The sequence below is a fragment of the Amphiura filiformis genome, chromosome 11 (genome assembly GCF_039555335.1).
Source record: "Amphiura filiformis chromosome 11, Afil_fr2py, whole genome shotgun sequence".
Lineage (NCBI taxonomy): Eukaryota > Metazoa > Echinodermata > Ophiuroidea > Amphilepidida > Amphiuridae > Amphiura > Amphiura filiformis.
The window spans coordinates 49,828,075-49,845,901 of record NC_092638.1 but is presented as its reverse complement, the minus strand read 5'-3'; the positions used below and the strand labels follow the sequence as shown (position 1 = coordinate 49,845,901).

The window sequence follows — 17,827 nt, the reverse complement described above, 5'->3', positions numbered from 1 at the left end:
TAAATATTGATAGATTTTTGACCACCCTGTATTTACATAATTGAAGTACTTGACCGCTAAAAGTTCCATATGGCTGGGTGGGCAATTCAGTTAACTATATTAAACAGGTGTCAAAACTTTACATTATCAATGTACGTCGAGGGGTGACACCCCTAACTGAATTAATATTTTCATCCTTATTTTGCTTGTTACACCCTGTATATTATATGGGTCACCCTGTATAATGACTCCAATTGTATCGTTTCAGAAATCATCTGAGTATATGCTCTCAGAATATATACTTTTATTGGGTTCTAATGTAAACTTTTGAAGTTATAGTACCAAACCTGTAAAAGCATGTGATTTGTTTGAAAAATACACATGCAACGCAACTGGTGCCCAACATAAAAAACATGACCTTATGTACATCCATATCCAAAGGATGCACTTAGCGGCTGTTACATTTTTTTTACATAATAGCTAGGAATGAATTACCAGATTCATCTCAAGTGGAGGTCACTTCAAATCATCACCAAGTCACATGGTTTAGGAATATTTACAGAGAACATTGTTACACCATTTGACTTGGGGACAAGCTTCAATATAACCAGGCACCCAGGAGCCATTACCCAATATGGTCATAACATTTTGGCTCCTGGTCCACACCAAAATTATACGAACCAGGCTCTACATTTTTTAAATAGAGCCTGGTAGTTAAAAAGCAGGTTTTCAAAATGTGTACAATTGAAATTTAAATGACTCTTAGCTCTTTAAAAATGGCTCCTGGTTCACTAGATAATAATCACAGGACCAGGAGCTGCTTTTTCCAAATGTGTGGCTCCTGGTCCAGATCTGCTTATTTTGAGGCTTGCTTGGGGATGATTTGAAGTGACCTCCACTTGAGGTGAGTCTTATATTTATTCCTAGCTACTTTGTAAAAGGGGACACATGTGGCAGCCGACAAGTGCACCATTTTGATATAGATGTACAAATTTTGGTGCAATTCTGGTTTACCATGTGTTTTCAATACAATTTTTGTATTACTCTGCGTACCCTATTTTTTAGGGTTAGGGTTATTGTTAGGGTTAGGATTAGGGTTATACTTGTGCACAGTGTATACCAGAATTATTCCCAAATTTCATAACTTGTTCTCTACATACACTGGTAACAACCTTGCCTTGCAATAACTTCAGCATGCTACTGTAGATTTAAAAGTTCACAAGGTAGTGCCAAGTACTGTCTATTCACTACTATATGTTACATGGTATATCATAAGGAGACACTTTTGGGCAGGATCGTAAATGGAGAAATAGCCAAAAATCTGCACAGGGTGGTTTTTTTTTCACAATTTGGGTTTGTTGCAAATTTGTGATGTTAAGGTGGTACTACACCCCTTGATAATATTTGTGACTACACTGGTAACAAAAGTTATTAATATTATATGGGCAAGGAATCCAGTTACTACACTGGAATATCAGTGTTATTTGTGATAAGAAAAGAGGTACCGCTAGAATGTACCTCATTTCTATAATGAACCACCTGTCTTGAATCACTGAAATTTCAGTGAAGTAATTGGATTCCTTGCCCCCTATAATATACGTAACGTTTGTTACCAGTACAATGTGTAGGTATTTTTTGAGAAAAATGCAAAATTAGTCGCAATATTTATCAGGGGGTGTAGTACCACCTTAATAATGTTAAAAATATTGTCTGATAGTTTCAGACCGGAATATGACTGGCATCTTGTATTTTTTCAGACATTTTACAAAGTCATTCCTACTCTCAACATTGTCAATACTATTTTAAAGGCTGATATCTCAATTTCCAATTTATAATACCATAACTTACGAACTCAATATCTTAGGAATGTCCAATTTCATTCCGGAAAAAGGCGCTGTGGAGCAAAATATCTCTATATTTAAGATATGTAAAACACTCAAAATTAATATCCTGCCCAAAAGTGTCTCTTTGATATTCCATGTCACATATATTAAAATAGACATTCCATTTATTACCTAGTACTAGTGCTAGTTTTTCTTAACCTATTTGTGATATTACTGGATCTGGTTCTTCTGGGTGAGATGTAATCATCTAGAGTGGTCTGCTTGTTGGCTTTCGTTGAGGATGCACTTGAAGAAACCGTTTTCTGTGGAAACAAATGAAATCATCATTTTTCAGTCGTCAGAAAACTATGCAATAATTATATTACTTTAAATTCACATATTTGGCACACAACTACACTACGCAAAATATTGAAAAGGATCAGACTTTTTATTAAAAATTTTCGAAAGCAGCAGTAACAATGTGAATCATATTATTGTAATTTTGTTCAATAATTTACACTACCGAGTACTGAAGTCTCGTCAAACCGAAAAACACTTTGGTGAGCACCATGAGAACAGTAAAAAGAAAGACGGACATTCAGGATTATCAACGTTTGATCCTTTAAATATTTTCAGTAATGTATGTGTATAAAGATGCCACATCTAAGAAGAATGGCCTACAAGTACTCAAGTTTTGAGTAACAGCTACATTAAAAAGGCTATTTTTTGCCAAAAATTATATTCAGTTTATATTCTGCACTGGAGGTGGGTGTGGTTGTATCAAGAATGCAAATAAACACATTCAAGAAATCCACAAATTGGTTCATTTGTTGATACTTTTGTTGTTGACTAATCTCTTACTATCTTTTCACTCACAGTTAGGATGACCTCTTCAACTTTATAGAAATACCATATTTGTCAGTTTGCAGAGATAGTTACAATACCGAAAAACCTTGTCTACAAGCATATATAGTGTTTTTGATGAAAGCTAAGTTCATACGAAACTAGCGTAAATATGCCAATACAAAAGATTGGTCTCACAATAATACTTGTTCGTATATGTTTGGATCTGTCATTTATTTGCTCAAACTCCATAATGTCATCTGGATTAATTTATTTCATCAGAAGCACTCTATATGCTTGTAGACAAGGTTTTACGGTATTTTGATGAAAACTTCAACTCACCTTGACTCTTTTGATTCCTTTACTTGTGACATCACCCTTTGTTGACTCACTTTTCAACATCTTATTACTCTTCACGTTTTGCTTTCCTTTTGGTGTTGCTTTTCTTCTGCCATTATCAACATCGTTCTCCTTGTCTTCCGTTTGACTCCTAGTTAATTTTCTGGTCATTTCTTCTTTTCCAATGTCCATCTCTGCTTCACTCTCGCTACTTTCACCCTCTGAATCACCAGTGGATGACCTCTTCACCTGTGACCTTCTACTTTCTCCCTCTGAATCATCAATGGATGACCTTTTCACCTGTGACCTTTTCAAAGTCCTCTCATTTTCCTGTTCAACGTCACTAAGTTCAGAATCATTGTCTTCATCATCATCATCCGATTCCTGTTGGTCTATTTCTTCTTCAGCTGACATACCCTCTTCTTCATCTTCGCTGCTTTCACTAGAGTTTTGTTCAGAATCACCCGACCTTTCTGGTAACCTTTTAACCCCTGACCTTTGGTAGATGCTGCTTTCTATTATATCCATGTCATCTGTACTTAATGTAGAGTATTCTCTGAAATGACAATGAAAATAAAACTACTGAATTAAATACAGCTCACAGTTCAGGTAAATCTACATAAAATACTGTGAAAAATGAATGTGGAAACTTTACTACAGTTACAGAGCAAAAATGTAATCGGGAAGATATATCTCTTACCAACATAAGAAATGCTCATTCCCTCTTAAACCTGATGGAAAATACATGTAGAAGGCAAATTCTTTGTAGACCCATGTGTAACACTGCAGGTATTTCCCACTATGGGAAATCTACTATGTTGGCATTTCATGGTGCAGATGATGTCTCATATTGTGACTGAATTTGTGTACTATAATTAAAGACAGAGATAAAAAGAATTTATCGCGCCTGACGTCATCTGTCAATCAAACTCGAGCACGGTTTGTTTACAAATGTCGTGATGATGACTTGCTGAACCCGGCGGTATAACCGGTCGCCTTATTGTTAATTTTGCACTTTGAAACATGCAAACCATCTCAAAAGTTAGGTCTTTATAGTAGGAAACTTTCTTTGGCAAAGGCACCATGTCAACAATGCCTAGAAAAGCTGCTTTTTGCCTTGAAGTACGAAATTTTTCGCCATTTGCTGCTGTTCCTTTTCTCCAATCAGCACCAGATAGATCGGTCTTCCTTTTACGCGCTATTAACCTGTGTAAACCAATCAAGGATCGTAATTGACAGTGATATCAGACGCGATAAATTCTTTTTATCTCGGTCTTTAATTATAGAGATATATTTTAGCATAACATAGCATAACATAATTTTAAACAGTATTAGCATCTAAGATTGCAACTTACTGGACAAATCACATCACTTGCAACACTTGCCAGGTATGTAGTGGAACAATTGGAAGGTATATCATTTCCCTCCCCGAGTCACATTCAATCATGGCTGAGAACACACTTCTTCAGCCTGCTTCACTGCCCAATTACCTGTTAGTTTATATTATAGGCCTACTTGATTCATTTTACCTTGACAGTCGCGGGGGGGGGGGGTCCTTTCGAATGTTCCAATGAGTCAAATAGGGCCCAAATTTACGCTAGAGTGAACACGATAATGCGATTGATTTTCTTACACATAAAAATATGGCCAATTCAGAGAGAAAATCTTGTTTCTCGTATAGGGCCTACTATAGACAATTTCCTTTTGTTGGCCGACTGCTGAGCTACATCTTTTCACTAATTATAGATACTTCATAACTTCATAACATGTTCCCATGCTAGGATTTCATTTAATTTCATTTCATTTAATATAACTGTTTTTTATCTTAATCATTTTAATAATACCCCATACCTAACCAAGAACATAAGAAAATATTGTAAAGGCCATAAATATACACACTCATGCATAGGGAGACAAAGTTAACATGATAAAGTCAATCTGTTCTTTTCATTCTCGATCATTAACCTTTGGAACATTTCACATGCATACTGTTTGCCTCAATGCCTTCTCGGCAATCTCGGGCCATAGGCCTATAGTAATTTAAATCGTGAAACCATAGAACGATCTGTTGGTCAGCATAGATATTGAATAAAATTGAATCCCATCACATCAATTCAAAGCTACACCCTTTTTTGAAATACTGGTTACCAGCGACTTAAAATGAATTGACAATAATTGCGCAGATTCCTAGTAAATGAACAATGTACTTTTTGCCCACAACTTACCCTGTGGCATCTGTTGGTGCTGTAGCCCTACGCATCATTTGCCAAGTATGCTCAACAAACATTGCCTGCTGTAGAAGACGGTTCATCCTCTGAAAATGACGCTCTGCAAGGAGAAAAAAATGATCACATAAATGGAATATCCACCAATGTATGAATACAGTATAGTTTGATATGTGACAAGCTCATTTTTAGGCTACTGGAAATGCTGAAGTCGTTTCAGGGTAAAAAGTAAGGCCAACAAAATAGTCTCAGAGACTTCAACATCCAATTCGGAATGCGTTTTTTACTTCACTTTTTCCCCTTGGAAAACTGGCATCAGGGGTGTGAGAGGCCACAGACCAAAAACAAGGAAATCACTAAAAAAGCTGAAAAATGCCAAACATGTGCTGAAAATAAAAGAAAACACATAAATTTTGGCAACAAAAAAAGAGGAAATCAACTGGAAAGAGGAACTCTCACGACAAGGTGGGTTATTTTTTTTTTGGAATTATACAGCTTTTAATAATACGATGGTATCATTCCTTTGTGTGTTTTATTTTCTGAGAAATGGCCGGCGCTTTGTTTTAACATTTGGGGCCTTGGGCACATTTATGTTTGACCTATGTGGCCCACAGCGTTCGAAATAGGGCCGGTCAGCTGGCCATTGTCCTGTAACTTTTTGGCCTGGCCGGTAACTTTTCTGACTGGCATCTAGTTGCCGGCCCGGCTGGCCGGTAACTTTTAAGGTCAAGCCCGGCTGGCCTGTAACTTTTTGAGGCATATTTCGAACACTGGTGGCCCATGCACACATGTTAAGGTACACTGCTCATTATGCTATCAGTATATCAAAGCAGGGCATTGTAGCTGTTTTATTCACTGAGTAATGGCCGGCCCTTTGTTTTAGCCCTGGGGCCCTTATTATGTGACATATGGGGCTCATATATAAATAACAATAAAATGCTAAATACCTATTAGAGTATCATATCTTAGCTCTGTAGCTACTTTATTTGCTGAGAAACGGCCAGCCCTTTGGGGCCCCTAGCCTTGAATATCTGGGGCAAAAATGGGCAAAAGGTTAGGACCCATATGAGCTCTAGTGCCCTTGTAGTTTTAGAGCTAGCCTTGTCAATCTGTTGCCCCTTATTTTAACATTTGGGGCCCTGGGACTCGATATAACTGATTTTTGTTTTTGTTGCTTCAACCAACAATAACTAGATATTATTGGTCGAAGCAGTCAAAAAAATTGATTTTCATTATCTAAATCAATATATTATTGAAAAATAACACTTTGATGTTTTGCAAAGTTCATTCTACAAATCATATACTTTGAAAACTTGCTTGATTTATTGTTGTTAATGTGTTATGTATGTTTCACAAAAGTGTTGTTGTTTCAGCCCTCTTTCAACGTAATCTATGATACTTGGTATTCGAATTCTTCTACACACTCGCTATGAATTGATCGATGCAATTTTTGCCAAAAGCTCACTACCATTCGCAAGATGCTGTGAACTACCAAATCGCAAAAGTTTGAAATAGTTAACATTAAGCATTCATTGAAAACAATGATTTTGATCAAGGTCATTCATCCAATTTGTATTTGTTGTTATTTTGTCTCCAAATGACCTGATGTATGCAAGCCCATTGGATTTGGAAAAGTGGTTCAGTAATGGCCATCTATTTTTGTATTTTTGTACTGTATTTAAGTTTGATGAATCTGAATAAAGTTGATTTTACACAAGAAGAATGTTTGGTTCCCTTTGTGTAATCCTAGTTTAACTGTACAGATTGAAAAAAAAGTCTGTACACCACATTGTAAACTGTAATAATCATACAACTTTAATGTTTCCACCTTCAATACCATAGTAAAATATATAACATTGTTGATTTCCAGGCACACCCTCTATTCAGTGTTGCACATTTTGTTGACGTCAAACGCACAGAAGCATGAAAATAAAGTAAATAAAGACACTTGCTTTTCACTGCGACAATTGAACTCACATGAACCAGGAAATATACATGTCTTTGTTATACACACAAATATATTACTATATACCCAATTGCAAAACTAGATTGAACCAATTTGTGCATAGAGTTTACCTTCGATGTATTAACAGTGCAGAAATTATATTGGTTCCAACAAAATCAAATTCAAAATATCATCATTGAAAAGTTGATCATGGCGGTGTTTGTGATCAAGTTTGCAGTCATTATTTTCATCACTACATGTACGGCAACACTTGGTGGAGTTAACGGTCAAATAACAGCTATAGGCCCTGGATTTCAACAGACCATCTCTCTATTGCAGAATGTCAATGATACGTATACTAACATGACTTCTGTCCTGCAAGAAACCAGTAGTCTACTTCGAAGACAGCTTGTAACTCATGAGAATCAACGACATGTCTTGACTCAGATGACCGACACTCAAAATGAGACTTTGAACACTGTTACTCAGATGGCTGATACTCAAAGTCAGACTTTGAACACTGTTACTCAGATGGCTGATACTCAAAGTCAGACTTTGAACACTGTTACTCGGATGGCTGACACTCAAAGTCAGACTTTGAACACTGTTACTCGGATGGCTGATACTCAAAGCCAGACTTTGAACACTGTTACTCAGATGGTTGACACTCAAAGTCAGACTTGTGATACTCTGACTGAGATGAGTCAAAGCCAAACTCAGATTCTTGCTACTTTGGCTCAAATAAGCAACACCCAATCACAGATGGCAAATACTTTCAATCAAGTAGCAGCCCTCCTGCAGATGCAAACTCAGCAGCTGCAGAACATGTCATCCACCATGAATACTGTAGTGTCTGTACTAGAGAAGCAGCAAGAAACTCTGGAGAACATCTCCCGGTCGTTACCACTTGTACTAGACCAGCAAGCCACTCAGATTGAACTGTTAAATCAGAATTCAACAGCTATTGTCAGCAGTACTGACATATCAGCCGATGAGCAATCAGTCGCACTTTTAGAGATGCAAAATCGACAAATTCAAAACTTGACTGACATTCTCACCAAAGAATTTCATGGGCAAAACAGAATTTTGCTCTTTAACACATTACATGGGTGCTCAGATCTTAAACTAACACAAGAGTTTTCTGGAATCTATGCAGTAAACCCAAGCACTGGCTTGTCGGTTGATGTATATTGTGACACAGAAATAGACGGGGGTGGTTGGACTGTATTCCAGCGAAGATATGATGGATCCATAGACTTTTATCGTGGATGGGATGAATATGTTACAGGGTTTGGAAACTTAGAGGGAGAGTTTTGGGCTGGACTACAATTGCTACATCTACTGACAAGCTCTGGATCTTGGGAACTAAAGATCCTTCTGGAAGATTTCTATGGTGGGGCAGCATATGCAAATTATCAGTCTTTTCACATCGGTGATGAAGCATCAAATTATAGACTTACTGTTGGTGGATACAGTGGTACTGCTGGTGACTCAATGGCCTATAGTAATAGCACCGCATTCACAACTAAAGATAGGGATAATGATGGCTGGGGCGGTAACTGTGGTGTAAGCTTCCATGGTGCTTGGTGGTATAGGACCTGTGCTTGGGCTAGCCTGAATGGAAGGTATGTATATCCAGCACAACTCAACTCAACAGGAATGACATGGTTTAAATGGAAAAATAATTGGGAAACCCTGAAGTCCTCAACTATGATGTTGCGACCAACGCAATAGAATGGCATGTGATCACTGACTCAATAACTGGTTTTTACAATTTTATAATTTTACAATATTGTCAAGCTCTGATTTAAATTTGGTGGCAAAACCGGACAAAAAAACGTAAGTATTTTACACACTTTATCATGCCAGTTTCAGGTTCCAAATGTGATTTCACCTAAAAAAAAGCATTTTGGTAGAAAAGCTTAAACATGTGTTCCTGTCCATTTGTGCCACCAATTAATAAAAATCTTTTTAACAATTCTGTAAAAATACAACAACAACAAAAAACACTTTTTAACGAGAATAAGTTACTTCTTTTTTTTGCTTCCAGAGATCTCACATGTTTGGGTCGGTAAACCTTCACCAAATTATTATGTAAAATATTGTAAATATCTTGTGTATCCAGCACAGCGTGTGAAGCAATCTTGTATCTGTTTACATGTTAAACATTCAGGGGCCATGCAATAATTATGTGTATGCAGGGGGGTAATATCTCAGTGGTCTGCCTTACTGCCTAATATTGCTACACCTTTGACTGTGCAAACCCCCTCTCCTTTTTTTTTTTTTGTGCCAACAAATTGTTGCCTCCCCTTTACACATGTGCACATGCCAGATTTTGGGGAGACCAAATTTTACGCACAAGTGAGCGTAACATTCTGAATATTTGAACATTTTTCTACCGTTTTAGGGGGTAATATCAAAATGGTACCCCAAAAAAAACCAGTGTCAGATATCACTTTCTATCTGAAAAAAAATCATTCTATAATTCAGCCCAGATGTACACATAATTATTGCCCACACCTTACTATGAAGGCTCTTTGTGTTAATTAACTCACAGATTTGTGCCAAATTGGAATTGTGTAAAATTGTAATAACACACATCATAGTTTGTGCTTGCACAAATTGTTATCAAATGTGTGTGCTTTTGGCTATTTTGGTGGTTTCTTATACATTTTTTTTTACTTGGTGTATAATAATTTTATGTTTGTAATCATTAACATGAATGGTCTGATTTTTTTTCTATATAAGCCCACCCCCTATTTTTCAAAACATTCTGGGAACAAGGGTGCACTCGGGTATAAGCCCAGTACTAAATTTTGGCCAAGTTCTTAAATCAATTCAATGCTCTCAAAAGGAGTATTTCGTGATCCTAGCATCCTCTTTTTATGACATTTTTCAGTACATATCCACAAAAAGCCTACTCCCAAAATTTCAGTTGATTCCAATTTTGCGTTTGCGAGTTCTGCATGATTATGTGTATTACACTGCTCCAGGCCTTGCCGTATAGATTTCAAAGGCGAGTGGTCAATCGCTCGCTACCTTGATGCTAGGCGAGTAATCGAATCACTCGCTAGTGGTCGAATCACTCGCTAGTGGTCGAATCACTCTCTAGGTCTGAAAGAGCAATCAGTATGACACACTTACACACTGCTGATATCCTGTCTTTCAGAAATCAAGACTAGTCTATTACGATAAATTGAATACATTGGAAGTGCTAAAACTTCAATGTAATTTAGATTCAATTTGGGTGTTTCGCAGCGAGCGACATTTATTGTCTATGGTGAGTGGAAAATCGCTCACTAGAAATTGAGTTTGGGCAAGCGGTGGCGAGCGAGAGTGATCGCTCGCCTCAAACGGCAAGGCCTGCTGCTCCATAGACAATGCGTTGTACTTTCGTTCTGGTATACCAGAACGAAATTCAAATTTCACAATATCTTTGCTAAACAAATTAATCTGCAAGATATATTTTGTACATAAACATTATGTTGCCAGAGGTTTCCATTAATATAAAAATCTCAACTTTTTTTTGAGAAAAGTGGGGGGATGAGGCTGTGGATCACAAAATGCCCTTTTAAGAACAAATATAAAAAAATATCAGTTGATAATTAACATTCCACACTTATAATTTTAAGAAATTGACATAGATGATAGAAATTACTGGTACATTGGGCATATACAAATGGGAGATGATTGTTCTTATTTTTAAATTCATGCAGTAGCCCTTCCCCGCTTATAAGCCCACCCCCATTTTTGAAGTGAAATCTGCCACCTAGGGGGGTGGGCTTATACCCGAGTGGTTACGGTATATATGATGTTTGGAAACAAATTGCTACATGTATACGGCAGTTTGGTATTAAAGGGGCATTTCGTGATCCACAGCCTCATCCCCCCACTTTTCCCAAAAAAAGTTGAGATTTTTACACCACTGGATACCTCTGGCTACATAATGTTTATGTACCAAATATTTCTTGCAGATTAATTCGTTTAGCAAAAATATCGCCAAATTTGAATTTCGTTCTGGTCCACCAGAACGAAATTACAACACATTGTCTATGGAGCAGTGTAATACACATAATCATGCATAACTCGCAAACGCAAAATCGGAATCAACTGAAATTTTGGAAATAAGCTTTTTTCGTGGATATCTACTGAAAATGTCATAAAAAGAGGATGCTAGGATCACGAAATCCTCCTTTAAGTGTATCAAAATATATAGCCTAGATTTAAAAAATGATAGCCTAATAGGTATAGGTACCACCCATAATACTATTAGTATTAAATTTTGGTGGTTAAATTGGAGCGAGTGTCTGTTAATGAAGTCACCCATTTTGAACATTATATACCTGGTAAATATTCTTTAAAATGCATGTAACTTCAAGTGGCAGTGCCGGGGGAGAGAATTTGCCCCTCCCTGTCAAAATAAAACATTTTCTAAGCCAAAAATGATGAATTTTCCCATTTTACCCAGTCAAAAATTTCTTGACTTAATCCCCATCCCTCCCATCCCCTCCCCGAATAAGATTCAGGGATGTGGGTTGCCTCTGATCAAAAAAACAGAAATTTACCTTTCAGTTGTGCTCGCGATTTAGCCTAGACTTCTCCGTAGTACACACTCTGGCTATTATATTTAAGCATAAACCACTTGATTTGTATTAATTTGTGTACAATTGATAGATTTTCACATCTGATCTTTTCAGTCACCGTACTCCCTCTGTTTGTTTGCTTCCCAAGTGAACTACTTACTTTGGATTGTGGTTAACATGCTTTACACATGTTTCTATGGAAAGATTGTCAAATTTTTGGCCTACTAAAATTGGCCATGATGTAATGCATCTTTAAATGGATCTGGCTTGTGATTGGTCACCCAGATCTCGTTACGGTTTAAATCCTCCGGGCATGTGCCATTGCCATTAACTACACCATTCCCACTTCCACTGTAGGTTATTAACCCAAGGTTCTTTCTGATTTGCTTTGAGCGATTTTTGTCCCAAGTTCAATAAAATTACGGCCCGTAGATGCCATATTCCATCCTTTTCCACATAAGCTATGTTCAAAAGAAACATAATTCTCTGCAGACATCTGATAACTTGGATTGTAAAACGATTCAAAAAGATCGCTGTAAAAGATTACCTGTATAAGGAATAAGTCCTTCTAGCGTCTGTTGCATGTCCGGATTATCCAGGAGTACCTCGGGACGTTTTCTTTTTAAGATGATAGAGATGACTGTCTGGGCTACATGGCAATGCTTAGAATTGGTGTTCCACTGCTTGGCAAAACGGAGAGTAGCATCTGCAAGGAAACATTGGAGGAATAAAAGGTGTCAACAACTATTTGTAACCTCACGAATAAACGCAATGGGTGTGATCCAATTTTATTTCATTATTTGTAAAATATGCGGATGCCCCTTTTGATATTCCCCGATTCCAAAACGCAATGTTTAGATGAACAACTGTGTACAGTCATTAACCCCTAAATAAACACTTTTGTACATTGAAGAGCTGGGGTACATTTCACTAATATTTCTGATACATTGTAACTCCTAAACTCATCATAAATCCCAAACTCATCCTAACTCTTCTATAGGATTTATATGCTAGAGTTACTATGGGTTTTTAACTTGTGATGGATTTAGGGCTTACGATGTGTTGTAAATGTCCCAAAGTGAAATGCATCCCTGATAACTTATTGTTAACTATATGTTACAATTACAAAACTATTATGCTTCTAGATTGAGAGTGGTAACATGTACATGTATTGTATTTGATCCAATAAAACATAATTTCAAGAAAGGGGTCTATTATGTTCTTAACAATGTAAAATTCAATGTCAATATGGTTTTCCTGTGCTTTAAGGGGGTACTACACCAGGGGCGTTTATTCTTCCGTTAATCTCCCCCAAAGGGGAGGGAATAATTTTACCCCTTTGGGGAAGAATTTTGCATTTTGAAAAAGAAAAAAAAAAAGAGGGGAAAAACAGAAGAAAGTCAACAGGATTCAAGGAAGATTAAAAATATAATTAACTAATTTGGGGGGAAAATGTGTAACTGGAACATGCTCCACAGGGTAGGTGAATTCATCAAGTGTCATTAAGGGAAGAATTATAATAGGTACATACATGTAGCATTAGCATACATGTAGTGGTCCCTTGGCTTTTACACATTCCCATCCCAAAAATAATTATTTTGAGGGAAACCATGGACTTAAGCATAAAACAGGGAAAGTTGGGTCAGTAATCCTGCCTGGGCAATAGTGACTGATACTATTATGAAGTAATGCACACAAAGATTAAGGGAGCTCTGCTTTGCATATTTCATACAAAATCTATTTTCTTTTAGTTTGGACATCTGCCTATCTAAGGGAAGCATTTGGGATTCTAAGGGAAGACAGAACCATCAATTAGTCCAAGTTTATCTTCCCTTTTAAACCTCAGCTTCAGATCCAAGTCCTTGATTATCCTTCCCTAGGCCTAGATGCAATAGTTCAGTGGCAATCTCCAAACTATGCTACAGAAGAATTTTAATTCTAAGGCTTTATAAATCAGGGGCATGTGAGTCACCACATATACGCTGAACACAGTTAGCAAAAAGCTAAAAACACCTAGCAAAAAGCTGCAGTTTGGGAAGATCCTATACTTTTGTACAGAGCAAGTGTACTGGTACAAAAAAGCTGAAAATCAACACAAAAAAGCTGAACTCTCACACCCCTGTAAGTAAATGATAAATCACAGCTAGCTCTGAAAATAATAAAGAGCCTAGAGGTGTTTGCCAGCCTGTCTTCCCATTGAACCATTAGTCCTAATCACTCCTTAGATGCAATGATTCAGTGTCCAGACTGTACTATCTAAGAATTTGATGTTTTTAGGGAAGACAGAATAAAACAATTCACAACTTAGCTTAACAGTTGAAAAGAAGTTTCTTGGTCTGACAACACACCTATATCCAGTCAGGGAAGGAAGGGAACAAGAAAATAAGGAAAACTACATGTAGACAGCTCAACCAGCCTAACATTATCCCTTTTGGGTCCTTTTTGGGGGATCTCAGTTGGGGAAGAATCTGGGGACGGATGTGACACAGCGCGGTAGGGTGAGGGAATAATTTCAATTGTCTGGAAGAATAGACACCCCTGTACTACACCCCTGCTCAATTTTGTGACTATTTTTGCATTTTTCTCAAAAATTACAGCGCACTGGGGACAAGAAAGATATGTATATTATAGGGGCAAGGACTACAACTACTGCACTGGAAATTTTATTTCAGCACAGGCAACAGTTGTGGAGTTACAGTCAAAAATGAGGGAAAACCACTATTTGATCAATAAATCAATAACTACTTGCTTTGAGTTGCTGAATTTTCAGTACAGTAGTTGTAGTCCTTGCCCCTATAATATACATATCTTACTTGTCACCAATGTGTTATAATTTTTGGGAAAAATGCAAAAGTAGGCACAAAATTGGCCAGGAGTGTAGTACCCCCTTAAACAAAAATCATTTTCTACCTTGATGAGGCAGTGATGTCAAAAGCACTGAGGCAGCTGTTTCTCATGCTCATCTATGCTGTGTCTTTAAAGCGCACACCATCACCAGTGCTTTGAGTGAACGCTAGCGACTTGGAAGCTGCGCCCAATGAAATATGCATTGATTGATGTCACTGCCACATTAGGGCGAATTGGTCAAGTATTTTTTCTGTGTAAATAATTCAAAGAGTGGTCATCTTAAAACCAGTAGTTGAACCCTGTAGTGGTAGTGGCTAAGAAATGTATCCGTTATAAATAATGTATCCGTTATAAATAAACTCACCTATCTGATCCTGTCTAAGCTTGCCCAGTGTATGTGTCAAGCCATCCAATCCCTCTGGTTCTTCCATGATGGCTGTAATAGAACAACTCAGTTTTAACCCCCTGAGCACTACCTGCCGATCTAACATTGCCTCTGATTGGTCAATTACATGGTATCTTCACTTTAATCACCAATCAGAATGGAGCTTTACAAATAATTCACCCAAATTTTTTTGTGTGGTGAAATTATTCTAACAATGTTGCTGATTGGTCCAATTGATAATGAAACTTCTTTTTGACCAATAGGCAGGTAGTTCTCATACGGTTAACGCATCATCAACAGTAAACAAACAAAGCACTTAAAGGCCTATTCAGTGATCCTAGTGAAAGTGTAAAAAATATTAAAAGTGAAGGATAGAAAGTCATTAAAATTGTCATTAGGTATTATTTTAAATGAACAGATTAGCAAAAAATGAGGAAAACAGTAGTATTGACTGAGTTGAAGCTCTCATTCAGATACATGTAGCTAATTTATCTACTTAAGGGGTTGTTTGGAATGACAGGTGAGTCAGGGGTCAAAAACAAAATTTTTACCTTTTTGACCTCAGCACATGTGTATGTATGATCTGCCATACAAAAATTAAAAAACAATACCTCAAAGTATCATTTTTAATGTTTTTGTCATAATCACGCTTTTCTACAAATTTCATCTGTTTGTACTGGGGCGTGTCTGTTGCCAGGTAGGCCTACATGACAGCATAGACACATCGCTACAACCTTGAATAATAATACAGAATTGTGACGTTATATTCTTCTTAACCTATCTTAGAACTGCCTATTATTTCAATTGTTATACTGTTCTGGTTGGTTTATTGCATATACTGTATAGAAATTATGCAATATGATGTCGAAAGCATGACAGAGTCATCTTCATTCAAATAAAATTCAGGTACCCGTAAGGTACCACGGAGCAATTCGCACGATAATACAATAAAACAGATGAAAGGTATGAATGGTTGTGGAATCGAATTGCAGACCTGTCCCTCTGTCACCTTAGAACTGCATCTCGTAGGCAATGGTAGGTAATAAACCAACCGAACGGTATAACAATTGAAATAACAGCATGTCTTGGTCTCAATTCAAGATGTGCAATTTGGACACACATGGGTGACCGGACAGCGTTAATCTGCATTTTTGGGAAATCATTTATTGGGGAGTTGTGAGTTAGTTTGCAGAGTTTTGCATGTTTTTAGACGTAACATGATGATGCATGTATGGGTGGGGGCTTGTGTTAGGATGTGGTTACCTCATCATTTCGGCTTAAAATGTTCGGAGTGATGTGTGCTTTGTGTGATAGCAGCACCTGTGCGGTTGAGGACTTACATTTCATTTATTATTAATTTTCTAATAGACAGACACGTATAGCAGAAACAGTTTCACCTTAATTTACTGGTCTTCCACATGATAGTTATTTATAACAGGAATGTACAACATTTAACACCATAATGTGAAATTCTTGTCAAATTTGAATCTTGAAAGATGATGAAATAATATACGTAATAACATTTAAAGCTGAAATGATGAGGTAAATGAAATAAATAATTATTAATTAATTAATTAATTAATTAATTAATTAATTAATTAATTAATTAATTAATTAATTAATAATTAATAATAATAATAATAATAATAATAATAATAATAATAATAATAATAATAATAATAATAATAATAATAATAAATAAATAAATAAATAAATAAATAAATAAATAAATAAAAATTCATCCGTTATCCTCTATAAAAACAGCAACTTTATTTGAGTCAATAAGGTGCCATGGGGCACGTGTAAAATTCACAAATATGTAAAAAAAAAAGGTTTGGGAAATATCAACGTTAAAATTTCACGCTCAAACGTCATTCACTTTATGCCTTCCAAATAATGTACATTTTCCTGATTTTTGCCCTTAACTGGTGGCATTATTTTCATAAAGTCATTGAGGTTAAATGTTTCAGTTAATTAAACATTCATGCAATATGAAGGTCTTTCTTTTTGTTCACAATTAGGATAAAACTTAATTAATATTCAAGACAGTGGTAAGTTATGGGTTACACGCCGATATTCTTGAGGTCATTAGTCCAAAACCCAGCAATTTTGTTCTATACCCTAAACTTCACTAACTTATAACCTAAGCTTTAATCCTAAACCTAAACCTAGCCTTATAACCCCAAACCTTAACCCATGACTCTCTGAATCCTAACTCTCACTTCTAACTCCTCACCACGCAACCCTTAATACACACACACACACACACCCCACCCCACACCTCACACACCGCGTAGCACCCACATCCACACACCCACACGCCATCGACCATGTCGACTTCAAACATATCCCCATATCCCAAAGACCTCACTCTGCTCTAACTCCTATTCTACCATATAATAACTCGTCATTAAAAACTCAAAAAAATTTACATGCTGCTGGAATATGATTTTTAGCTGTTGTTTTGTTGCTGCTCCTGCTCGTTGGCTGATTTATACTTCAAGTGACAGAAGTCGTGAATTATGGAGGGTTTCATTGAACTTCTACCAGCAAAATATGGAATAATACTAACACAAGACACCAATCGAGATGATGATACCAGCCATAATGGAAGGCTTGTATTTGACCTTCTTATGAATCCAATTTCGTGGCAAGAAGTTGAAAAGGTAATGTATATTTCAAGAAATTTGGGTTCAAAATTTCTGTATCAGCTTGTATCATCAATTCCGTAAATATGGCGTATAGAGGCACAACTTGACAATAAACTGAACTATTTAAACGTAAAGGACGCACTGGATACACATTAATTTGTGTTTCCTTGCTGGCGGAAAAGTTGCAAAACTCTTTTTTGTCAAAAA

At 36.7% G+C, this 17,827-nt stretch overlaps 2 protein-coding genes across 2 annotated transcripts in view; one reads left to right on the top strand and one right to left on the bottom strand.

The window, feature by feature from the left end:
- Positions 1-450: 450 nt before the first annotated feature.
- The window catches only part of LOC140164945 (transducin beta-like protein 3), a 48,099-nt gene continuing 30,722 nt past the window's right edge, over positions 451-17,827 (bottom strand). Inside the window, exons 17-21 of the mRNA XM_072188344.1 lie at positions 14,949-15,020; positions 12,285-12,443; positions 5,210-5,312; positions 2,988-3,540; positions 451-2,125 (exon numbers count right to left, since the gene is read on the bottom strand). Of these exons, the coding sequence (XP_072044445.1) occupies positions 1,991-2,125; positions 2,988-3,540; positions 5,210-5,312; positions 12,285-12,443; positions 14,949-15,020 (1,022 nt within the window). The 3' untranslated portion in view covers positions 451-1,990. The remainder of the gene's footprint in view (positions 2,126-2,987; positions 3,541-5,209; positions 5,313-12,284; positions 12,444-14,948; positions 15,021-17,827) is intronic.
- On the top strand, positions 7,274-11,610 carry LOC140164944 (uncharacterized). Its single transcript, XM_072188343.1, has one exon. It carries the CDS (start codon positions 7,365-7,367, stop codon positions 8,886-8,888), a length of 1,524 nt encoding a protein of 507 aa, XP_072044444.1. The 5' UTR covers positions 7,274-7,364; the 3' UTR covers positions 8,889-11,610.

Excerpts from the sequence above, each read along its gene's own strand:
- LOC140164944 (XM_072188343.1), top strand. The coding sequence starts at position 7,365 with ATGGCGGTGTTTGTGATCAAGTTTGCAGTCATTATTTTCATCACTACA.